Source organism: Ranitomeya variabilis, chromosome 1 (genome assembly GCF_051348905.1).
Source record: "Ranitomeya variabilis isolate aRanVar5 chromosome 1, aRanVar5.hap1, whole genome shotgun sequence".
NCBI lineage: Eukaryota > Metazoa > Chordata > Amphibia > Anura > Dendrobatidae > Ranitomeya > Ranitomeya variabilis.
Window position 1 is genome coordinate 652,728,905 of NC_135232.1, and position 26,436 is coordinate 652,755,340.

At 46.4% G+C, this 26,436-nt stretch overlaps 1 protein-coding gene across 1 annotated transcript in view; it reads right to left on the reverse strand.

Moving 5' to 3' along the window:
- The window catches only part of CAPN3 (calpain 3), a 180,532-nt gene extending 171,597 nt beyond the window's left edge, over nucleotides 1-8,935 (reverse strand). The window contains exon 1 of the mRNA XM_077262543.1: nucleotides 8,356-8,935. Within this exon, the coding sequence (XP_077118658.1) occupies nucleotides 8,356-8,646 (291 nt within the window). The 5' untranslated portion in view covers nucleotides 8,647-8,935. The remainder of the gene's footprint in view (nucleotides 1-8,355) is intronic.
- Nucleotides 8,936-26,436: the final 17,501 nt, after the last annotated feature.

A 26,436-nucleotide genomic window follows, 5' to 3' on the forward strand; every position in this document is an offset into this window, starting at 1 on the left:
ATAACGCTTTTGCAGAGCCTTTGTTCTTCCAGTAACGTGGAAGCCTCCGATATTTTTGCTAACAGATGACGGACCTGAGTGGTGACTTGCTTTTTTCATGGAATGAGTTGAAGCTTTTATTGGTAACATTATACATAACGTTTGGTATCACATATATCCTGCGCTCTACTCTGAGCACTTACAATCGGGGTTTCCATCTAAATCTCTGAATGATGTAATTCAGATGACATGCCTGACCAGTCCAATCACTATAATGAGGCAGCAGAGCTACACTGGAATCTGTCTGGCCTTGTGTTCAGCGTTGTCCTTAGTTTCAGAAGTGCAAAAAACTGTGGTAGACCGTGCTTTCATGCACACTTTCAAAGACAGGCACCACAGGATCATAGGCCAGACAACGTCCACAGAGCCTCCATCTGCCTCATTTTAGGGAATCTTCCACCTGGGGTTCTGTGTTAATCACGTATTTCAGAGATTTACACAGAAACCCTGATGTAAGCGCTCAGCGTTGATAAGGCAGCTTTATTCTTAGGGTCAGTACGATTACAACGATACCATATTAATATATATTTTTTATGTTTTTCTGCTTTTCCACAATAAAAAACATTTTATAGAAAAAAATACTTATTTTTGCATTGCTTTATTCTGAGAGCTATAGCTTTTTTATTTTTCCACTGATGGAGAAGTATGGTGGCTTGATTTTTGCAAGACAAAGATTATGTTTTTAGCAATGCAATTTTTATTTAGATTCGTCTTTTTGATCACATTTTATTCCACTTTTTGTTCGGCGGTATGATGAAAAAGCATAGTTTTTGGCCTTTTTGTATGGTGTTCACTGAAGGGGTTAACTAGTGTGACAGTTTTATAGGTCGGGTCGTTCGTGAAGCATCGATATGAAATATCATAGAATGTTAGAGTTGGAAGAGACCTCCAGGGTCATCGTGTCCAACCCCCTGCTCAATGCAGGATTCACTAAACCATCTCAGACAGTTGTCTGTTCAGCCTCTGTTTGAAGACTTCCATTGAGGGTGAACTCACCACCTCTTGTGGCAGCCTGTTACACTCATTGATCACCCTCACTCTCAAAAATTTTTTTCTAATATCAAATATGCATCTTCTCCTTTTAAGTTTCATTCCATTGCTTCTTGTGTTCCTATGTGCAAATGAGAATAATGTTGGTCCCTCTACACTGTGACTTCCCTTCAGATATATGTAGACAGTGATTAAGTCTCCTCTTAGCCTTATTTTTTGCAAGCTAAGCATTCCCAGATCCTTTCACCATTCCTCGTAGGACATACTTTGCAGTCCGCTTACCATCCTGGTAGCTCTTATCTGAACGTGCTCTAGTTTTTCAATGTATTTTTTAAAATGTCGTGCCCAGAACTGGACACAGTATTCTAGTTGAGGCCTGACCAAGGAGGAGTAGAGGGGGATAATTACATCACATGATCTAGGCTCTATGCTTCTCTTAATATTTCTTAAAACTGTTTGCCCTTTTTTTGCTGCTGCATCACACTGTTGACTCATGTGCAGTCTGCAATGTATTAGTACACGTGCCGTTGCTTAGTTCTATTCCTCCCATTCTATAGATGTAATTTTCTTTTTTCTTGCCCAAATGTAGAATCTTGCATTTCTCCCTGCTAAATAACATTCTATTAGTCGCTACCCATTGTTCAAGCTTATCTAGATCTTTCGGAATCCATTCTTTGTCTTCCTCAGTGTTAGCTATACCTCATAACTTTGCATTGTCTTCAAATTTGATTAGTTTACCTTCAGTTCCCTTATCTAGATCATTTCTAAAAATGTTGAACAATGCTGGGGCCAGGACAGAGCCTTGTGGTACCCCACTTGAAACACGTTTCCAGTTGGATGTGCAACCATTTATTACCACTCTTTATGTACGATTACTAAGCCAGTTATGAATCCACCTAACCGCAGCCTTGTCAATCCTATACTTTGTCATTTTTTCAATAAGGATAGTATGAGAAACTTTATCAAATGCTTTGCTGAAGTTGAGATATACTATATCTACCGCATTTCCCTGATCCACCCAGTCAGTGATTTCATCATAGAAGGAAATTAGATTAGTTTGGCATGACTTTATTGCTACAAACCCATGATGGCTCAAATCTTTTAATGTTTTTTAATCAAACACAATTGTTGAAATTCTTTTTTAGCTGCAAATGCATGCAATGAAATAATAAACATTCTGTGACATTTTTAGGAGCTGTAAAGTAAAATCTGGAAATTTATAGACTGTTGCCATAAATGTTCTTACTTTTTTTTTTTTAATGAATACGGAACATTGCACCTTATCATCTAAGATGCAAACATAATTTGTCTAGAAAAAAAATTCAAAAGGTGTAGAAAGCAAAAACATATAAATACGTTTTTTTAAATGGACATTGCAGCCATCTAACCCTGTTAAATGTCCTAAATCAAGAGTAAGATCTCTTTCCTTTTAGTAAAAAGCAATGCTTTGTAACAGAAAGTAACAAATATATCTGGTCGGAAAGGGGTTGTCCACCTTTGGGGACATTTTTTCTCCTTAAATGCATGCAACTGGGGTTAAAAATCATTTCTGCAATTGAGTTTCATTAACAATTTTGCACCGTTGCCTCTACAGCTGCTTTATTACACTGTCTGTTCCTGGCTGCCGAATGAGTTACAGGGGTCGGCCACATTATTTTTTCAGATGTGTTGGGGGCATGATTTTTTGGCACTTATTATATAGGTAGGACATGTTCTCCTCCTGCTCTTGTCAGTGCCACTCGACAATACAATAAATATAATGTGGAGTAAAAAAAAACTTATATACCTATGAATCTTGCTATTTCATATCCTACTATGTACAAAAATTCAGCCAAATTGCTCTTAATATTGTAAGTTCAAGTCCAGGTTATTTTATTTCTAATTTAGACATTATCAAAAGCTAATAAAAAAGATATCCCCTCGAGCAGACCTGGTCTTTCTAGAAAGATAGTTCAGAAGAATAAAAAACTTATAACCAAGGTAGCTAGATACTTCTATGGCAAGTGACATGCCCTATGACAAAAACATCATGTTTGGTCATGGGACAGCCGAAAGGTTAATAGTTTGGCTTAACCTTTGCACTACCATTGAAAGTTGCAGGAACTTAGCCCATTATTCTTAGTGATGACAATCAGAATGCTTAGCCAGGTATGGTGGAAGTCAGGCCTGGTGACATGGGGTCAGCCCCATCTATTGTTCTCTCGATACACAAGACACATGGGCTTTTCTAGACAACCCTGAACGGTATAAGTGATTGTAATTGCATGCAAACCTTACAGGAACATAAACTGGTATGGATAAAGCTAAATCTATGTGCAAGGACGCCTAATGGAAGTTCAAGAATACAGGTGCTTCTTACAAAATTAGAAAACCATCAAAAGTTAATTTATTTCAACTCCAGTACAAAAATGAAACTCATATATTAAATAGAGTCATTACAAACAGAGTGATCTATTTCAAGTGTTTATTTCTATTAATGTTGATAATTATTGCTTACAGCCAATGAAAACCCAAAAGTCATTATCTCAGTAAATTAGAATACTTTATAACACCAGCTTGAAAAATGATTTTAAAATCTGAAATGTTGGCCTACTGAAATGTATGATCAGTAAATGCACTCAATACTGTTGCTCAGCGGTCCAAGATGTTGCTTTCAGATGAAAGTACATTTTGCATTTCATTTGGAAATCATGGTCTCAGAGTCTGGAGGAAGAGTGGAGGGGCCACAACCCAAGCTGCTTGAGGTGTAGTGTGAAGTTTCCACAATCAGTGATGGTTTGGGGAGCCAGGTCATCTGCTGGTGTAGGTCCACTGTGTTTTATCAAGACCAAAGTCAGCACAGCTGTCTACCAGGAAAGTTTAGACCACTTCATGCTTCCCTCTGCCAACAAGATTTTTGGAGATGGAAATTTCATTCTCCAGCAGGACTTGGCACCTGTCCACCCCTACCAAAAGTACCAATACCTGGTTTAAAAACAACAGTATCACTGTGCTTGATTGGCCAGCAAACTCAACTCACCTGACCTAATGTAAAGAGGAAGAGAGACACCAGACCCAACAATGCAGACGAGCTGAACGCTGCTATCAAAGCAACCTGGGCTTCCATAACACCTCAGCATTGCCACCTCAGATCGCCTCCATGCCACACCGCATTGATGTAGTAATTGATGCAAAACGAGCCCTGACCAAGTATTGAGTGCATTTACTGAACATACATTTAAGTAGGCCAACATTTCAGATTTTAAAATAATTTTTCAAGCTGGTGTTATAAAGTATTCTAATTTACTGAGATAATGACTTTTGGGTTTCCATTGGCTGTAAGCCATATTCATCAACATTAACAGAAATAAACACTTGAAATAGATCACTCTCTTTGTAATGACTCTATATAATATATGAGTTTCACTTTTTGTATTTAACCCCTTAATCCCATATGATGTACTATCCCGTCGAGGTGACCTGGGACTTAATACCCAGTGACGAGATAGTACGTCATATGCAATCGGCCGCGCTCACGGGGGCAGCGCTGCCGATCGCGGCTGGGTGTCAGTTATCGCAGCTGACATCCGGCACTATGTGCCAGGAGCGGTCACGGACCGCTCCTGGCACATTAACCCCCGAAACACTGCGATCAAACATGATCGCAGCGTTCTGGGGGCATAGGGAAGCATCGCGCAGGGAGGGGGCTCCCTACGTGCTTCCCTGAGACCCTCGGTATAAGACGATGTGCTCACCTTGTACCGAGCATCTCCTCCCTGCAGGCCCCGGATCCAAAATGGCCGCGGGGCTACTTCCGGGTCCTGCAGGGAGGTGGCTTACAAGCGCCTGCTGAGAGCAGGCGCTGGTAAGCCTGCAGCCCTGCTTGTCAGATCGCTGATCTGACACAGTGCTGGGCAAAGTGTCAGATCAGCGATCTGACCCTATAGTGTGATGTCCCCCCCCTGGGACAACGTTATAAAATATGTGTAAAAAAATAAATTGTTTCTCAACTCCAGTCCTCAAGACCCCACAACAGGTCATGTTTTCAGGATTTCCTTAGTATTTCACAGGTGATAATTTCATCACCTGCTCAAGCATTAATTCCATCGCCTATGCAATACTAAGGAAATCCTGAAAACATGATCTGTTGTGGGGTCTTGAGGACTGGAGTTGAGAAACACTGATCTAAATAAAAAAAAAAATAAAAAAGTACACATATTTAGTATCGCCGCATCCGTAACGACCGCACCTATAAAACTGTCCCACTAGTTTACCCCTTCAGTGAACGCCGGAAAAAAAAAAAACCAAGGCAAAAAACAACACTTTATTATCATACCGCCGAACAAAAAGTAGAATAGCACGCGATCAAAAAGACGGATATAAATAACCATGGTACCGCTGAAAACGTCATCTTGTCACACAAAAACGAGCTGCCATACAGCATCATCAGCGAAAAAATAAAAAAGTTACAGTCCTCAGAATAAAGCGATGCAAAAATAATTATTTTTTCTATAAAATAGTTTTTATCGTATAAAAGCACCAAAGCATAAAAAAATGATAAAATGAGGTATCGCTGTAATCGTACTGACCCGAAGAATAAAACTGCTTTATCAATTTTAAGTGGAACAGTATAAACGCCCCCCCTAAAAGAAATTCATGAATAGCTGGTTTTTGGTCATTCTGCCTCACAAAAATCGTAATATAAAGCGATCAAAAAATGTCACGTGCCCGGAAATGATACCGATAAAAACGTCAACTCGTCCTGCAAAAAACAATACCTCACATGACTCTGTGGACCAAAATATGGAAAAATTATAGCTCTCAAAATGTGGAGACACAAAAACTTTTTTTTGCAATAAACAACGTCTTTCAGTGTGTGACAGCTGCCAATCATAAAAATCCGCTAAAATACCTGGTATAAATAGTAAATCAAATCCCCCTTCATCACCCCCTTAGTTAGGGAAAAATGATAAAATTAAAAAAATGTATTTATTTCCATTTTCCCATTAGGGTTAGGGCTAGGGTTAGGGCTAGGCTTAGTGTTAGGGCTAGGGTTAGGGCTTCGGTTATGGCTAGGGTTAGGGCTAAGGTTAGGGTTGGGGCTAAAGTTAGGGCAGGGGCTAAAGTTAGGGTTAGGGTTGGGGCTAAAGTTAGGGTTAGAGCTACAGTTAGGGTTGGGGCTAAAGTTAGGGTTAGGGTTGGGGCTAAAGTTAGGGTTGGGGCTAAAGTTAGGGTTAGGGCTACAGTTAGGGTTGGGGCTAAAGTTAGGGTTTGGATTACATTTACAGTTGGGATTAGGGTTAGGGGTGTGTCAGGGTTAGTGGTGTGGTTAGGGTTATGGTTGGGATTAGGGTTAGGGGTGTGTTGGGGTTAGGGGTGTGGTTGGGGTTAGGGATGTGGTTGGAGTTAGGGGTGTGCTTGGGTTAGGGTTTCAGTTAGAATGGGGGGTTTCCACTGTTTAGGCACATCAGGGCTTTCCAAGCGCAATATTGCGTCTGATCTCAATTCCAGCCAATTCTGCGCTGAAAAAGTAAAACAGTGCTCCTTCCCTTCCGAGCTCTCCTGTGTGCCCAAACAGAGATTTACCCCAACATATGGGGTATCAGCGTACTCAGGACAAATTGGACAACAACTTTTGTGGTCCAATTTCTCCTGTTACCCTTTGTAAAATACAAAGCTGGGGGCTAAAGGATAATTTTTGTGGAAAAAAAAGGATTTTTTATTTTCATGGCTCTGCGTTATAAACTGTAGTGAAACACTTAGGGGTTCAAAGTTCTCACAAGTTCACAATACATCTAGGTGAGTTCCTTGGGGATTCTAGTTTCCAATATGGGGTCACTTGTGGGGGGTTTCTACTGTTTAGGTACATTAGGGGCTATGCAAACACAATGTGACGCCTGCAGACCATTCCATCTATGTCTGAATTCCAAACGGCGCTCCTTCCTTTCCGAGCTCTGCCATGCACCCAAACGGTGGTTTCCCCCCACATATGGGGTATCACCGTACTCAGGACAAATTGGACAACAACTTTTGGGGTCCAATATCTCCTTTTTCCCTTGGGAAAATACAAAACTGGGGGCTAAAATATAATTTTTGTGGAAAAAAAAAAGAATTTTTATTTTCACGGCTCTGCGTTATAAACTGTAATAAAACACTTGGAGGTTCAAAGCTCTCACAACACATCTAGATAAGTTCCCTAGGGGGTCTACTTTCTAAAATGGTGTCACTTGGGGGGGTTTCAATGTTTAGGCACATCAGTGGCTCTCCAAACGCAACATGGTGTCCCATCTCAATTCCAGTCAATTTTGCATTGAAAAGTCAAATCGCATTCTTTCCCTTCCGAGCTCTGCCATGCGCCCAAACAGTGGTTTACCCCCACATATGGGGTATCGGCATACTCAGGACAAATTGCACAACAACTTTTGGGGTCCATTTTCTCCTGTTACCCTTGGTAAAATAAAACAAATTGGAGCTGAAGTAAATTTTATAAGAAAAAAAGTGAAATGTTCATTTTTTTTAAACATTCCAAAAATTCATGTGAAGCACCCTGTGAAGGGTTAATAAACTTCTTGAATGTGGTTTTGAGCACCTTGAGGGGTGCAGTTTTTAGAATGGTGTCACACTTGGTTATTTTCTATCATATAGACCCCTCAAAATGACTTCAAATGTGATGTGGTCCCTAACAAAAAATGGTGTTGTAAAAATGAAATTGCTGGTCAACTTTTAACCCTTTTAACTCCTTAACAAAAAAAAAATTTTGGTTCCAAAATTGTGCTGATGTAAAGTTGACATGTTGAAAATGTTACTTATTAAGTATTTTGTGTGACATATCTCTGTGATTTAAAGGCATAAAAATTCAAAGTTGGAAAATTGCGAAATTTTCAAAATTTTCGCAAAATTTCCATTTTTTCACAAATAAACGCAGGTGATATCAAATAAATTTTACCACTATAATGAAGTACAATATGTCATGAGAAAACAATGTCAGAATCATCAGGATCAGTTGAAGCATTCCAGAGTTATAACCTCATAAAGGGACAGTGGTCAGAATTGTAAAAATTGGCCCGGTCATTAACATGCAAACCACCCTTGGGGCTTAAGGGGTTAATACCTGAAATAAATTAACTTTTAGATGATATTCTAATTTAGTGAGAAGCACTTGTATATGGATGGTTTATGTCCACAGCTTCCCGCTAATGCCTCTATAGGTCAACTCTATGGATGATCTTGGGTAAATCAATCAGGCCTCGAGGATTTACACTAAGCAAATACAATTTTTGCTGGTTATCACAAAAAGGTTTCACTATAGCTTCTCACTCAAACACATATAGACAAGAAGTTACTTACTGGAGGGCGTTTCCATTCAAATTTGATGGGATATGCCTGACTGTAGAACAGAGAAGTGTCATTTGGAGGAAAGTCTCGATCCTCAAAAAGAACTTTTTTCGCTAGATATTTGTCCCGGAGCTGCTCAAAGTTTTTTTCATTTCCAGCTATAATGGGCAAGTTCCTGCTGAGAATGGCAGAGTAGATCCCTCCACCGCCAACACCTCCTGGAGTCGCTTCATTAGTACTGCTGGTGATGGCTGAGCCAGATCCAGACGGTTGTACAACCTTGGCAACCACTTCTGACGGCATGAATAATATGTGTCTGTAGAAGTAAGTGCACAATTATATGGACACACAAGTTTTGCAACTTCTGAAAAAAGAGGAAGTTCCTCAGTGATGCAACCCCTCTCGTACAGGGTGGTTACAGCTTTATTTTAGTTTAACATGCCTATGAATTAGGCAAGAGAAAAATTACTTCCAGTCTTCTTCCCAAGGAAATCCACAAGTCAGCTTCAGTGTTAGGGTAGGAGCTTTTTAAGCAGGTTGTCCAGTGAACTTTATAAAGTGTCTGCCTTCCCTGCCCTGGTGCTCTGAAGAAGCAGTCTGCCAGGAGACTAAAAATAAACAGCGAGGCTCTTACGGATTCCTGTGATCATAACGGGGCCTCGGGGAACATATGTTCAGTCATAACTTGTCTTAATTGAAAGGTGTATTACAGATTATTAACAGCATTCAATGGGAAATCTCGCTGCTGCTTTTTCTATGAAGTGATTCATAGATCAGGAAATTATGGGAATTGCAGACTATTACTGTAATAAAATGCAGATGACAACATTTATTTTATTTATATCTCTGAAGTAACTCGCAAATAAACATTTCTAGCACCAACAAAAAAAGGTTTAAAATATATTGTAGGGATGCCATTGTCAGGAAATAACCTGCTGTTGAAATCAGATTTTTGAGTTACATACATATTTTTGGCTTGCATATTTTTATATGATAGATAGATAAAGTAATAATAATTGAAATCTTGTAATTTTCACATTTGCCTATGGGTTTTTTTCCTAGACTAGTACTTCCTGTACTTTCAGGAAGTGTTTTCAGCAGTCTCTTTATCATCAGAGGCAGGATTTCCGACCACTGTGGTTATGTTCATGTGTTGTTTACTGAAATTACAGGTATTTAAAGAGTCTGCAAAAGTCCCAGTAATCAGTGTGAAAGGTGCAAAATGTATTGTTTTCATTTTAATACAGATTGTGATATGCCGGGAAAAAAATTGGCAATTATTTAAAAATAATACATTTAACACAAAAACCTGATTGACAACATTTCAGAAAGTGAACTGTTGAATAAGATATAAGCAGCCCTCTCCCTGATGTGCCAGGCCCAGGACTTGCGTGACAACCTGTACTTTGTCACCCACCATTGCAGTTCCTATTTGGGTCTCAATGACCCCCACACTCTCTTGCTCCTTAGCGGTCTCACATACAACTCAGGCCTTCTCTCTCTACAGGCATCTCTTGAATGTCCCACTGGGCCTCAACCAGCTCTCATACAGTCTCAAGGCGCATCTATCCTGGACTTTGGTCTTCTGCCAACCTTATTCAAACTGCTGGGCTCTGATGATAAAGGCCACCAATTGGCTTTTCAACTTGACATCACTATCTGTAGCCTTTGGTCCAGAACTAAACTATTTCTCCATGTGGAGAACTCCAGTTGTTCTCTGCACCATCTTCAATAACCTCTCCTCTCACCATCCCTCTACCTACACCCAGGCCTACAGCCATTCCTGCTTTCTAGGGAACTAATGTGCACTTCTCTAGCACTCACTCCTACTCTTGGCGGGGAGAATCCGTTTTTCTATCTCCCTCTAACAGTCACTCATGGTTCCACACCACAACATGCCACACATTCCTCTTCAGTTAGTCCTACATTTAACCCCTTGCTACCACATTCCTAGTAAAGCTCTGACAACAATTTGCATAAATAAGACAATTTTTTTTTAAATAACAGAAGTAGAAGCTATACCCATTAAACCTTAGACAACATGTTCCAAAAAAATTATACATTGTGGTATACACCTCTCTTACTCTCTTATACATGGCTACTAGCTGCTTATATTAGGCACAACAGGGATGGACATACTCCATGTGCAGTAGGTGGGTGCCCCTTGCCGCCCTGAAAGCTGCCAGCAGCTTCCTACTCTTAGGTTACTTATAAAATAATATGTTTAATAATTCGCAATTACTGGCGCAGTGTTGGAGTACCGTAAGGAGGTTGCTCCATGCAGACTTATTGGAGACCACGACAGTGTAAACCCTGGATCACTTTGGATGACCTCAGTGGTCGTAAGATGAAAAATTCTGCAATAATTTGCTTCATTGGTATTTTGGTAAAGGTCTTTTGTTTATTAATGAAAAGTTATTCTAAGGGTATGTTTCCACATTCAGTTTTGCTTCAGGCTTTGGTCAGGATTTTATGCAGGTAAAATCCTGACCAAAACTGCACCTGAGGTCACTGGCAGGTCACCTGCGGTGTACCTGCGTGTTTTGCTCATAGTAGCAACATGCTGCGTTTCGAAAAAATGCACCACGCATGCGTTTTCGCGGCAAAAACGCATGCGTTTTTTAACGCATAGTGGAGTCTGGATTTCATGAAATCCCATCCACTATGCTGTAACATCTGGACGCTGCGTTTTTGACGCTGCGGAAAAACGCAGCGTAAAAAACGCAGCGTTTCCTGAACGTGGAAACATACCCTTAGCCCACTTGAAGGTACATACAAACTAATGCATTTTTGGTCCATATGACAACAGGTAGTATGTGGACCCTATGCTAGACTATGTTCTAGTGCACTGTAGGCGATTTTCCATAATGACCACATAAGGTCCACACAGAGAAAAAAATCAAGGCATTTGCCTGCTGTCGGGCAAGTCCTTCGCTTAACTACTCATTTAACCTTGTAAAGTTAGCAAACTATGACAAATGTAACAATTTACGTCTAATCTTAAATTTATTAAAAACGCATTAACCCCTTGGTATTATATAAGAACTATAGAGCAGAAAACAGCGCAATAGGGTCTTATCCTATAAAATGCAAAAAATGTTAAAGGTTATGCTAACCTGGTCTAGTTATGTATACACAACATTTGTATGGCATAGAAATCCAGCTGCTGCAGGTCCAATGGGTCCTCAGACCGAAGAAACAACAGGAAAAAAAGATGGTGGATGATCCCCGTTGATAGCAAAAAAGAAAAAAAAAAGACGAAAAAAGCGCAAATACCACTTCTGTGGACTTGGATTTACCATATCTATTACCAGTAGAGCGGATCATCCACAATCTTCCTTTCCTGTGTTTACCCCTTAGTGACATACATTTACAACACCATAGCCATCTATATACATAGCACAGAGCTGTATGAGGTGTTACATTATAGTTGACACTCTGCTGCAGTGGCCGGGATAAGGGAGAGCTCTGACCATTAAATTCATTAGAAGCCATATGCATCATTAAGGGGTGTGCTGTACTTGGACCGGCGGGCCTTACAGGTACATACCCCTTTTTATTGCTCTTGGCTGCATTTTACCTCAGTGTGTTTCAGCATTTATGTGTTCACTATCCCCTCCACGTTGTGCACATTGCATTGCTTAGTTTTCCAAATATTTTAAAATTCTAGCATGTTATATCACTCTTAATATTTTATACTAGATGGCAGCTCGATTCTAAAGAATCGGGAGTCTAGAATCCATATATACTTTATTTATTCAAATGTAAGAATAATTTGGTGGGCGGGGACCCTCGGCCTCCGATTTGGTTGGCGGGGCCCCACGGCCTCCGATTTGGTGGGCGGGGTCCCTCTGCCTCCGCTTTGGTGGGCGGGGCCGCTCGGCCTTCGATTTGGTGGGCGGGGCTCCTCGGCCTCCGATTTGGTTGGTGGGGCCCCTTGGCCTCCGATTTGGTAGGCGGGGCCCCTTATCCTCCGATTTGGTGGGCGGGGCCCCTCGGCCTCCGATTTGGTGGGCGGGGCCCCTCGGCCTCCGATTTGGTTGGCGGAGCCCCTCGGCCTCCGATTTGGTGGGCAGGGACCCTCGGCCTCCGATTTGGTGGGCGGGGCCCCTCGGCCTCCGATTTGGTTGGTGGGGCCCCTCGGCCTCCGATTTGGTGGGCGGGGACCCTCGGCCTCCGATTTGGTGGGCGGGGCCCCTCGGCCTCCGATTTGGTTGGTGGGGCCCCTCGGCCTCCGATTTGGTGGGCGGGGACCCTCGGCCTCCGATTTGGTGGGCGGGGACCCTCGGCCTCCGATTTGGTGGGCGGGGACCCTTGGCCTCCGATTTGGTGGGCGGGGACCCTCGGCCTCCGATTTGGTGGGCGGGGCCCCTCGGCCTCCGATTTGGTGGGCGGGGACCCTCGGCCTCCGATGTGGTGGGCGGGGCCCCTCGGCCTCCGCTTTGGTGGGCGGGGCCCCTCGGTCTCCGATTTGGTTGGTGTGGACCCTCGGCCTCCGATTTGGTGGGCGGGGACCCTTGGCCTCCGATTTGGTGGGCGGGGACCCTCGGCCTCCGATGTGGTGGGCGGGGCCCCTCGGCCTTCGATTTGGTGGGCGGGGCCCCTCGGTCTCCGATTTGGTTGGTGTGGACCCTCGGCCTCCGATTTGGTGGGCGGGGACCCTCGGCCTCCGATTTGGTGGGCGGGGACCCTCGGCCTCCGATTTGGTGGGCGGGGACCCTCGGCCTCCGATTTGGTGGGCGGGGACCCTCGGCCTCCGATTTGGTGGGCGGGGCCCATCGGCCTCCGATGTGGTGGGCGGGGCCCCTCGGCCTTCGATTTGGTGGGCGGGGACCTCCGGCCTCCGATTTGGTGGGCGGGGCCCCTCGGCCTCCGATTTGGTGGGTGGGGACCCTCGGCCTCCGATTTGGTGGGCGGGGACCCTCGGCCTCCGATTTGGTAGGCGGGGCCCCTCGGCCTCCGATTTGGTGGGCAGGGACCCTCGGCCTCCGATTTGGTGGGCGGGGACCCTCAGCCTCCGATTTGGTGGGCGGGGCCCCTCGGACTCCGATTTGGTGGGCGGGGCCCCTCAGCCTCCGATGTGGTGGTCGGGGCCCCTCGGCCTCCGCTTTGGTGGGCGGGGCCGTGCCCCTCGGCCTCCGCTTTGGTGGGCGGGGCTGCTCGGCCTTCGATTTGTTGGGCGGGGCTCCTCGGCCTCCGATTTGGTTGGCGGGGTCCCTCGGCCTCCGATTTAGTTGGCGGGGCCCCTTATCCTCCGATTTGGTGGGCGGGGACCCTCGGCCTCCGATTTGGTGGGCGGGGACCCTCGGCCTCCGATTTGGTGGGCGGGGCCCCTCGGCCTCCGATTTGGTTGGCGGGGCCCCTCGGCCTCCGATTTGGTGGGCGGGGACCCTCGGCCTCCGATTTGGTGGGCGGGGCCCCTCGGCCTCCGATTTGGTTGGTGGGGCCCCTCGGCCTCCGATTTGGTGGGCGGGGACCCTCGGCCTCCGATTTGGTGGGCGGGGACCCTCGGCCTCCGATTTGGTGGGCGGGGACCCTCGGCCTCCGATTTGGTGGGCGGGGACCCTCGGCCTCCGATTTGGTGGGCGGGGACCCTCGGCCTCCGATTTGGTGGGCGGGGACCCTCGGCCTCCGATTTGGTGGGCGGGGCCCCTCGGCCTCCGATGTGGTGGGCGGGGCCCCTCGGCCTCCGCTTTGGTGGGTGGGGCCCGTCGGCCTCCGATTTGGTGGGTGGGGCCCCTCGGCCTCCGATTTGGATGGTGTGGACCCTCGGCCTCCAATTTGGTGGGTGGGGACCCTCGGCCTCCGATTTGGTGGGCGGGGACCCTCGGCCTCCGATTTGGTGGGCGGGGACCCTCGGCCTCCGATTTGGTGGGCGGGGCCCCTCGGCCTCCGATGTGGTGGGCGGGGCCCCTCGGCCTCCGCTTTGGTGGGTGGGGCCCGTCGGCCTCCGATTTGGTGGGTGGGGCCCCTCGGCCTCCGATTTGGATGGTGTGGACCCTCGGCCTCCAATTTGGTGGGTGGGGACCCTCGGCCTCCGATTTGGTGGGCGGGGACCCTCGGGCTCCGATTTGGTGGGCGGGGACCCTCGGCCTCCGATTTGGTGGGCGGGGACCCTCGGCCTCCGATTTGGTGGGCGGGGACCCTCGGCCTCCGATTTGGTGGGCGGGGACCCTCGGCCTCCGATTTGGTGGGCGGGGCCCCTCGGCCTCCGATGTGGTGGGCGGGGCCCCTCGGCCTCCGCTTTGGTGGGTGGGGCCCGTCGGCCTCCGATTTGGTGGGTGGGGCCCCTCGGCCTCCGATTTGGATGGTGTGGACCCTCGGCCTCCAATTTGGTGGGTGGGGACCCTCGGCCTCCGATTTGGTGGGCGGGGACCCTCGGCCTCCGATTTGGTGGGCGGGGACCCTCGGCCTCCGATTTGGTGGGCGGGGCCCCTCGGCCTCCGATGTGGTGGGCGGGGCCCCTCGGCCTCCGCTTTGGTGGGTGGGGCCCGTCGGCCTCCGATTTGGTGGGTGGGGCCCCTCGGCCTCCGATTTGGATGGTGTGGACCCTCGGCCTCCAATTTGGTGGGTGGGGACCCTCGGCCTCCGATTTGGTGGGCGGGGACCCTCGGGCTCCGATTTGGTGGGCGGGGACCCTCGGCCTCCGATTTGGTGGGCGGGGACCCTCGGCCTCCGATTTGGTGGGCGGGGACCCTCGGCCTCCGATTTGGTGGGCGGGGACCCTCGGCCTCCGATTTGGTGGGCGGGGCCCCTCGGCCTCCGATGTGGTGGGCGGGGCCCCTCGGCCTCCGCTTTGGTGGGTGGGGCCCGTCGGCCTCCGATTTGGTGGGTGGGGCCCCTCGGCCTCCGATTTGGATGGTGTGGACCCTCGGCCTCCAATTTGGTGGGTGGGGACCCTCGGCCTCCGATTTGGTGGGCGGGGACCCTCGGCCTCCGATTTGGTGGGCGGGGACCCTCGGCCTCCGATGTGGTGGGCGGGGCCCCTCGGCCTCCGATTTGGAGGGCGGGGACCCCCGGCCTCCGATTTGGTAGGCGGGGCCCCTCGGCCTCCGATTTGGTGGGCGGGGACCCTCGGCCTCCAATTTGGTGGGCGGGGACCCTCGGCCTCCGATTTGGTGGGCGGGGCCCCTCGGCCTCCGATGTGGTGGTCGGGGCCCCTCGGACTCCGCTTTCGTGGGCGGGGCCGGGCCCCTCGGCCTCCGCTTTGGTGGGCAGGGCCGCTCGGCCTTCGATTTGGTGGGCAGGGACCCCCGGCCTCCGATTTGGTGGGTGGGGACCCTCGGCCTCCGATTTGGTGGGTGGGGACCCTCGGCCTCCGATTTGGTGGGCGGGGCCCCTCGGCCTCCGATGTGGTGGGCGGGGCCCCTCGGCCTCCGATTTGGAGGGCGGGGACCCCCGGCCTCCGATTTGGTAGGCGGGGCCCCTCGGCCTCCGATTTGGTGGGCGAGGACCCTCGGCCTCCAATTTGGTGGGCGGGGACCCTCGGCCTCCGATTTGGTGGGCGGGGCCCCTCGGCCTCCGATGTGGTGGTCGGGGCCCCTCGGACTCCGCTTTCGTGGGCGGGGCCGGGCCCCTCGGCCTCCGCTTTGGTGGGCAGGGCCGCTCGGCCTTCGATTTGGTGGGCAGGGCTCCTCGGCCTCCGATTTGGTTGGCGGGGCCCCTCGGCCTCCGATTTGGTTGGCGGGGCCCCTCGGCCTCCGATTTGGTGTGTGCTCTGCCTGGGGCCACTGTGCTCTGCCTGGGGCCCCATATGCTGCCTGGGGCCCCTGTGCTCTGCCTGGGTGTAGGACACTGGTGACGTCACTTATCTCCGGACATTAGCTCCAGACATTAGCTCCAGACATTAGCTCCGGACATTAGCTCCGGACATTAGCTCCGGACATTAGCTCCGGACATTAGCTCCGGACAAAGCCACGGAAGTTGGCACAAATTGCAGGAAGTAGTATTCTAGGCAATTATATATTAGATGTTACACAGGGTGTTAATATTATTATATACACTTTTCAACACATGATTTCTATACACTTTGGTATATACCGTATATACTTTTTTATATACTGTATACCGTATATCTACTATACAATTGTCTAAGGGTCACTTCTGTCTGTCCTTCTGTCTTTCTTTCTTTCTTTCTTTCTTTCTTTCTTTCTTTCTTTCTGTCTGTCGCGGATATTCATTGGTCGCGGCCTCTGTCTGTCATGGAAATCCAAGTCGCTGAATGGTCGTGGCAAAACGCCCACGACCATTGCCACGACCAATCAGCGACAGACACAGTCCGGCGGCAAAATGGCCGCTCTTTCCTCCCCGCAGTCAGTGCCCGCTCTATACTCCCCTCCAGTCAGCCCTCACACAGGGTTAATGCCAGCGTTACAGGAGCGCGGTATAACGCACTCCGGTTACGCAGCTATTAACCCTGTGTGACCAACTTTTTACTATTGATGTTGCGTATGCAGCATCAATAGTAAAAAGATCAAATGTTACAAATAAGAATAATGTCCTCACCAGTGAAAGCGGCAGGTTCCGGTGCCAAGGATGCTATGCGAGAAGGACCTTCCATGACGTCACGGTCATGTGACCGCGACGTCATCACAGGTCCTGCGCGCATACCAACCCTGTGACCGGAAGCTGCCGCGTGCACTGCACACCGGCGCCAGGACTTCAAGGGGCCTTCGGGAGGTGAGTATATGTTTATTTTTTATTTTAAGTCTTTTTTAACCATGCATATAGTGCTCACATTGCTATATACTACGTGGGCGGTGTTACATACTGCGTGGGCTCTGTTATATACTACATCTCTGTGCTATATACTAACGTGGCTATGTTATATACTGCGTGGCTGCTATATACTGCGTGGGCTGTTATATATTACTTGGCCAGTGTTATATACTGCGGGGGCTGAGCTATATACTGCGTGGCTGCTATGTACTGCGTGGGCTGTGCGTGGGCTGTGTTATATATTACATGGCCAGTGTTATATACTGCGGGGGCTGTGCTATATACTGCGTGGCTGCTATGTACTGCATGGGCTGTGCTATATATTACGTGGCCAGTGTTATATACTGCGTGGGCTGTGCTATATATTACGTGGCCAGTGTTATATACTGCGGGGGCTGTGCTATATACTGCGTGGCTCCTATATACTATGTGGCCTGTGCTATATACTATGTGGCTGCTATATACATACATACATATTCTAGAATACCCGATGCGTTAGAATCGGGCCACCATCTAGTGTATATATATATATATATATATATATATATATATATATATATATATATACACATATAAATATATTTTTTAGTATTTCCTTTTTAATATGCTGCACATGTGAAAGGCACCTTTCTGAGCATATAAGGGAGAATATGTATACATAAGGAATGTATATTGTACTTTTTGGATATATCTATACTTTTAAGATATGTATACATGTTCCTAGGTAAATTTTATTAATAAATATACATTTTTTTGTCCTCGGTTTCTTTTAAAAATATATTTTTTGGTATATTTTTTATATTTTATATAATTATTTCTGATACTATTGTTTTTGTCCTATTTTCCAAGTACGGGCACATTTTGCTAGACTGCTACCGTTTTCCATTTATGTCTAAATAAAGCTAATTATATTCAATTTATACAAGTGCGTTCTTATTTAGGACCTTAAGTTCGGGCTGTGCTTTTTTAGTGTTTATCTTTAAGCAGTTAGTCAGAGGTATGGGCTCTCTCTAGCCCGCCACTCCCAACACACACACACACACACACACACACACATACAATCAGTGACCCTACAGCTTGATGGAAGGGTTTCCATGGCAGCAAGGACCTAATAAAGGCCTCCAGATCTGACCTCTCATTAATCTTATTAAACTACCGTATATACTCGGGTATAAGCCGACCCGAGTATAAGTCGAGACTAGGGTTGAGCGACCTTTAGTTTTTTAGGGTCGAGTCGGGTTTTGTACCGTGAAAAGTCGGGTTTCGGCCGAAACACGAAACCCAATGAAGGAAATTATTATGAATTTTTTCTCTCTCTCTCTCTCTCTCTCTCTCTCTCTCTCTCTCTCTCTCTCCGTCCCGTCCCAGCACAGAAAATTTCGTATTGCACATTCCAAATCCCTACTGCGCACAAGCGATAACATGACGATAGGCGTTCACTCCCCTAAGACCTATGTCATCACTCTGCCCACGCTCATTCATTGGCTGAAAAAATGGCGCTAAACGCGTCATACGAAACGCGACTTTGGCGCCAAGATCGCGTACCGCATGGCCGACCCCGCACAGGGATCGGATTGGGTTTCATGAGACGCCGACTTTGCCAAAAGTCGGCGACTTATGAAAATGAACGACCCGTTTCGCTCAAGCCTAGTCGAGACCCCTAATTTTGCCACAAAAAACTGAGAAATCTTAATGACTCGAGTATAAGCCTAGGGTGGGAAATGCAGCAGCTACTGGTAAATTTCAAAAATAAAAATAGATACCAATAAAAGTAAAATTAATTGAGACATCAGTAGGTTCAGTGTTCTTGAATATCCATATTGAATCAGGAGCCCCATATAATTATTATTATTATTTATTGTTATAGCGCCATTTATTCCATGGCGCTTTACAAGTGAGGAGGGGTATACATAATAAAAACAAGTACAATAATCTTGAACAATACAAGTCATAATAGGTACAGTAGGAGAGAGGACCCTGCCCGCGAAGGCTCACAATCTACAAGGGATGGGTGAGGATACAGTAGGTGAGGGTAGAGCTGGTCATGCAGCGGTTTGGTCGATCGGTGGTTACTGCAGGTTGTAGGCTTGTCGGAAGAGGTGGGTCTTCAGATTCTTTTTGAAGGTTTCGATGGTGGGCGAGAGTCTGATGTGTTGTGGTAGAGGGTTCCAGAGTAGGGGTGATACGCGAGAGAAATCTTGTATACGATTGTGGGAAGAGGAGATAAGAGGGGAGTAGAGAAGGAGATCTTGTGAGGATCGGAGGTTGCGTGTCGGAAAGTACCGGGAGATGAGGTCACAGATGTAAGGAGGAGACAGGTTGTGGATGGCTTTGTACGTCATGGTTAGGGTTTTGTACTGGAGTCTCTGGGCAATGGGGAGCCAGTGAAGGGATTGACAGAGGGGAGAGGCCGGAGAATAGCGGGGGGACAGGTGGATTAGTCGGGCAGCAGAGTTTAGAATAGATTGGAGGGGTGCGAGAGTGTTTGAGGGGAGGCCACAGAGCAGGAGGTTGCAGTAGTCAAGGCGAGAGATGATGAGGGCATGGACTAGGGTTTTTGCAGATTCTTGGTTGAGGAATGAACGGATTCGTGCAATATTTTTGAGTTGAAGTCGGCAGGAAGTGGAAAGGGCTTGGATATGTGGTTTGAAGGAGAGATCAGCGTCAAGGATAACCCCGAGGCAGCGAGCTTGAGGGACAGTTCATGATGGGCCCCATAAGATGTTCCATACAAAATACGCCCCATATAATGCTCCATAAAGTTCATGATGGGCCCCATAAGATACTCAATTTTAAAATATGTCCCATATAATGCTGCACAAAGGTTAATAATGGCCCCATAAGATGCTCCATAAAAACATTTGCCCCATACAATCCTGCATAAAGGTTGATTATTGCCCCATAAGATGCTCCATAGAAACATTTGCCCCATACAATGCTGCATAAAGGTTGATTATGGCCCCATAAGATGCTCCATAGAATAGTATGCCCCATATGCTGGCAAAAACGGCATACTCACCTCTCGATGCTCAGGCCCTGGCACTTGCGATATTCACCTGTCCCCGTTCCACCGCCGGGCGCCGCTGTGTCTTCCGCGGCCTCTGCAGTGACTGTTCAGGAAGAGGGCGGCACGCACTAAACACGTCATCGAGCCCTCTGACCTGAACATGACAGCCAGAGGATGCGGAAGATGGAGCCCGGCAGTGGAACGGGGACAGGTGAATATTGCGTAATGCTCACCCTCCCCTCGTTATACTCACCTACGACCGGCGTATTCCCTGCTTCTCACTGACTGATGGTCTCGGTGCCGGCAGCTTGTTCCGGTGTGCTGCGGTCACATGTACCGCTCATTAAAGTAATGAATATGCAGCTCCACCCCTATGGGAGTGGAGTCACATCCATTTTCATTACTTTAATGAGCGGTACCACGTGACCGCTGAACACAGGAAGAGCTGCCGGCACCTGGAGACCATCGGAGATGCAGGAACCACACCAGGAGCAGGTGAGTATGTGACAGCCGCCGACCCCCTGGGACAATGACTCGAGTATAAGCCGAGAGGAGCACTTTCAGCCTAAAAAAGTGGGCTGAAAATCTAGGCTTGTACTCGACTATATACGGTAATCGAAAATCAGGACGAAGTATGTTTCCTCTTAGTTTTATACTGCAGAGATAATGTACACAGTGATGTCACAGTACAGGGATAATGTACACAGTGATGTCACAGTACAGGGATAATGTACACAGTGATGTCACAGTACAGGGATGATACATATGATTATGTCACAGGACAGGAAAAATGTAAACAGTGATTTCGCAGTACAGGGATAATACATACAGTGAACATCACAGTACAGGGTGGAGTGACGCGGTAGCACACTTACAGTAGGGAAAAAAACATTTAGTCAGCCACCAATGGTGCAAGTTCTCCCACTTAAAAAGATGAGAGAGGCCTGTAATTGAAATCATAGATAGACTACAACTATGAGAGTCAAAATGAGAAAACAAATCCAAAAAATCACCTTGTCTGATTTTGCAAGATTTATTTTGCAAATTATAGTGGAAAATAAGTATTTTGTCATTAACAATGACAGAGGTCAAATGTTTTCTGTAAGTCTTCACAAGGTTGGCACACACTGTTTGTGGTATGTTGGCCCATTCCTCCATGTAGATCTCCTCTAGAGCAGTGATGTTTTGGACCTGTCGCTGGACAACACGGACTTTCAACTCCCTCCAAAGGTTTTCTATGGGGTTGAGACCTGGAGACTGGCTAGGCCACTCCAGGACCTTCATATGCTTCTTACAAAGCTACTCCTTCGTTGCCCTGGTGGTGTGCTTGGGTTCATTATCATGCTGAAATACCCATCCATGTTTCATCTTCAATGCCCTTGCTGATGGAAGGAGGTTTGCACTCAAAATCTCACGATACATGGCCCCATTCATTCTTTCATGTACATGCATCAGTCGTCCTGGTTCCTTTGCAGAGAAACAGTCCCAAAGCATGATGTTGCCACCCCCATGCTTCACAGTAGGTATGGTGTTCTTTGGATGCAACTCAGCATTCTGTGTCCTCCAAACACGATGAGTTTTGTTTCTACCAAACAGTTCTACTTTGGTTTCATCAGACCATATGACATTCTTTCAATATTGTTCTGAATAATCCAAATGCTCTCTAGCATACTTCAGACAGGCCCGGACATGTACTGGCTTAAGCAGGGGGACACGTCTGGCACTGCAGGATCTGAGTCCCTGGCGGTGTAGTGTGATACTGATGGTAGCCTTTGTTACGGTGGTCCCAGCTCTATGCAGGTCATTCACTAGGTCCCCCTATGTGGTTCTGGGATTTTTGCTCACCGTTCTTGTGATCATTTTGACCCCACGGGGTGAGATCTTGCGTGGAGTCCCAGATCGAGGGAGATTATCAGCAGTCTTGTATGTTTTCCATTTTCTTATTATTGCTCCCACAGCTGATTTCATCACACCAAGCTGTTTGCCTATTGCAGATTCAGTCTTCCCAACCTGGTGCAGGGCTACAATTTTGTTTCTGGTGTCCTTCGACAGCTCTTTGGTCCTCACCATAGTGGAATTTGGAGTGTGACTGTTTGAGGTTGTGGACAGGTGTCTTTTATACTGATAACAAGTTTAAACAGGTGCCATTGCTACAGGTAATGAGTGGAGGACATAGGAGCCTCTTAAAGAGGAAGTTACAGGTCTGTGAGAGCATGAAATCTTGCATGTTTTTAGGTGACCAAATACTTATTTTCCATTATAATTAGCAAAATAAATCTTGCCAAATCAGACAAGTTGATTTTCTGGATTTGTTTTCTCATTTTGACTCTCATAGTTGTGGTCAGTTATGATGTCAATTACAGGCCTCTCTCATCTTTTTAAGTGGGAGAACTTGCACAATTGGTGGCTGACTAAATACTTTTTTTCTCCACTTATGCAGTGACCCAGCACAGTTCAAAACAAAAGTCTCTTTAATGTTTAACTCACAGCACTACACAGTACACAATATCCACTGGTTCGCAGCTGGGAACCATATCTTCCAGATTACAGCCAGTAAATACGCCAGTCCACCTCCGAGACCATTTACCGTGGGCGACTGCACCGCTGTGTATGCTGTGGGTGCCAGACCACTGCTCCCTTGGCTGTTTGGCTCCACTTGCCTGTGTTACCTCACACAGGTGGCGCTCTGCAGAGCGGACTGCTCTGCACTCTAGCAAACACCTAAATGACTCTGGCCCTGAGGCACCCAAACCCTATACTGCAGGGTTATTAACTGGAATCTGTGGCCTTCAGCCACATGGAAAATCCGACCAGGAATGAAACGAACTGCACGACTATCATCCTGTAGTTTGTTTCAAAACACAAAAGCCCAGCAGATTTTCTTAAATCCGCCCTGGACAAATAGCTTGTCCAGGACTAACATTTACTTTTTATTTTGCATTTCAATCACAGCTACGCCTGTGACTGCAATGAACTCCCATGGCCTCAATACGCCTCTGTGCACATTCTGGGGGGAACACACAGCGATCCCTACCTGTGACACTGGTCACTGCCTCACAAGGGATAATAAACACAGCGATGTCACAGTCCTGGAAATAAAACACACAATTATGTCACAGTACAGAGATAATACACACAGTGATGTCACAGGACAAAGACAATGTACACAGTGATGTCACAGTACAGGGATAATACACACAGTGGTGTCACAGTACATGGCTAATACATACAGTGAAGTCCCAGTACAGAGCCGATGCACGCAGTGATTTCATAGTACAGGGCTATTACAGTGATGTCACAATGCAGGGATAATACATAGTGATGTCACAGTACTGGGCTAATATATACTGTGTTGTCACAGGACTGAACTGATGCGCTCAGTTGTTTCACAGTACACAGTGCTAAATGTGAAAAAAGTGATAATACACAGTAATTTTATTGCTGTTAATGTTCAGCTCTTGACATGTTAACATGTTAAACCAGTTACAACCCATTAACCAGCTTTACACACAGGCATGTACCAGGCAGCTTTATTTGACACAAGCACTGTTTAACTAACAAAGAATGCCAGCACCCTCTAGTGGTAGAATTTGATTATATGTTTGTTTCATGGACGGTATTTGTCCAGATTCTACCTGATTCAGACAGGTTGCCAGGATTGCTATAGCGAAGAGTTACAGAGCTCTGTGTGTACTCTGTGGAAGAAAATGATGAATTCATCAAAAGTCAAATCAGTTTACAATAACCAATATAGAATTACAGTGGATTTAACTTTTGACACTGCTAATGTAATGATTGGAATTAAAAATTTCCTTTACATCATGCTTGGTCTCATTCTATCAGTTACAGATAAATATGTTACACTACATAGCTTTGGTTTAAAGCAGGGGTGCACCACATTTTTTGGTACAAGGGTAACATTGCCATAATCAACCAATCCTAAGAGCCACGATTTTTTTTAAAGGGGTACTTACATGAATACATCACCAGAACGACCACCAGTGCATTAATACATTACCGGAACCAAATTTTGAGTACTGGAGAAGGATTTAGAACATTTCTGCATTAAAAAAATCAGCGTGAACACACGCTAACTTAAAATGAGTTTGTGTGAGCAGTAACTCGTGTGAGGCTGTAACCGGGGTCATATGCGAGAGTCACTATGTGTCCCCCAGGATGCGCACACAAGCATCTTTAGGCCATGGGAGTGCATTGTAGTCACAGGCATAGCAGTGATTGCAAAGCAGAATAAAAGTGATTGTTGGCTTTGGGCAAGCTATTTGTCCAAGGCAGATTTAAGAAAACCTGGTAGTGGAGCAGTCCGTTTCACCCCCCGCCCGGGTTTTCCATGTGGCCGATGGCCAGTTTCTTTGCTAAAAATCCCTGCAGCAGAGGGTTGGGTGTGTCAGAGTAAAGTTTGCAGCTGGCAGAGCAGTCGGCTCTGCAAAAGCTCAGTCTGTGTGAGGGAACACAGAGCCAAGCATAGCGAACTTCTGGCACTCCGCAACTTGATACAGTGGTGCAGTCACCCTCGGCAACCGGACGCGTTAAGGACTGTCTTATTTCCCGGCTGCGATCCGGAGGATACCGTGTGCTGTGCACTGTGAGTTTGGACATTAAACACATTTTGCTTTAAACTTTGCTGGGTCACTGCCTCATCACTGCACAGTGTGGACACCGCTGCGCTACACTCGTCATAATCTCAAATATCTAAGTTTGGATATTTAAGTTTTAACATAGCTATGAAACATATTATGGATTGCTACATGTGTACAATATCAGAACCACTCTCAGCATATAAGTGCAGCACCAGAATCACCATCAGTACATGAATGCAGCATCAGAAACACCATCACTACATGAATGCTGAGCTAGAAACACTACCAGTACATGAATTTAGCACTAGAACCACCATCAATACATAAATGCAGCACCAGAAACATAGACAGAATATGAATGCAGCTCCAGAAATACTGACAGTACATGAATGCAGCGAAAGAACTTCCATCAGAACATGAATGCAGCGCCAAGCTTAGCACAGTGATCAACTGTAATGTCAGGTCAGCCCCATATACATTTGTACTGCATGAACCTACAATTCCCAGTATGTTCTTAACCCTGGGTCAGAAGCATCTCAGGCACTCCAGAGTTGATAATCTAATTATTTCAATTTCTGGGCTCTAAAAGTAAATCAGTAACTTTCATAGGGATGTTTTATCAGAAATCAGATGGAAAAAAAATCAATTTAATAACTATAAATGTAATGAAACAAAAAGTACCCGAGAGGCCGTTTCTAAGAAAACCCACTTATTTATAACAAACCCCAACTTATTTCTACTAAACATACACAAACTTTGCATTATTCATCATAAAACGAGCAAAATAAACAATTGTGATTAACAACCCCAAGAAAGTATGAACCTTCAAAAGTGAGAACCTTCAGACGCAATGAGCCCATGGAGGTCATACCTGCTCTCTGTAAAGACGGCAGTAAAACTGAGCAAGAGGTTTCAAGCAACACCTTAAGATAAGAAGGTACTGGGAGGGGCGTGATCCCTGCCGCCTTGGAGAGATGGGGGAAACAAAAATCATCTCTGATTAAAAAGTAATTCCCATCCCTTTGTCTCCATGTAGCACGGACGCCATGATAAAATGTGATGCCCAGAACACATCTCTCCGCACCTCCCTCTTCTCCGTCTTCAGCAGCACATTCTGACACGCTACCTTTAAAAATAGAAGCATCATTATATTGCTCCAGAAATAAAAATATCTCCTATGCTCTGCCCCTCAATAAATTACCCCTCACTGTGCTTCCTGCACAAAATACCCCCATACACATACACCGCCCTTCTCCGAAATATCCCCCCACACACTGCCCCTTTCCAAAATATCCCACTCACAATGGCCCTCTCTATAATACTCCCCCCCACACACACATTGCTCTTCTCCAAAGTGTTCGCCCACTCTGCCCATCTATATAATATCCCCCACACTGCCTTTCTCCAAAATATCTCCCCACACTGCTCCTCTGTATAATATCTCTTCCACATAAGAACCCCCACACAACCACTCTTCATAGTGTTCCTTCACATATTGCCCCTTTCAATAGCCCACCCAAACTGCCCCTTTCCAAGTTCCTTGGTATACCATGCCCCTTTTGAAACTCCCCTAATTGCCCCATAATGTCCCAAATTGCCCCATTATTTCCCCTATAATGTCCCAAACTGCCCATACCTCAAATTTACCCATAATGCCCCTAATTGCTACATTATGTGCCCTCACAGTAACACAACACTTCCCTCCCCTCAGCTAAAATAATATGATATTTAAAGGGAACCTGTCACCCCGTTTTTTAAAGATGAGATAAA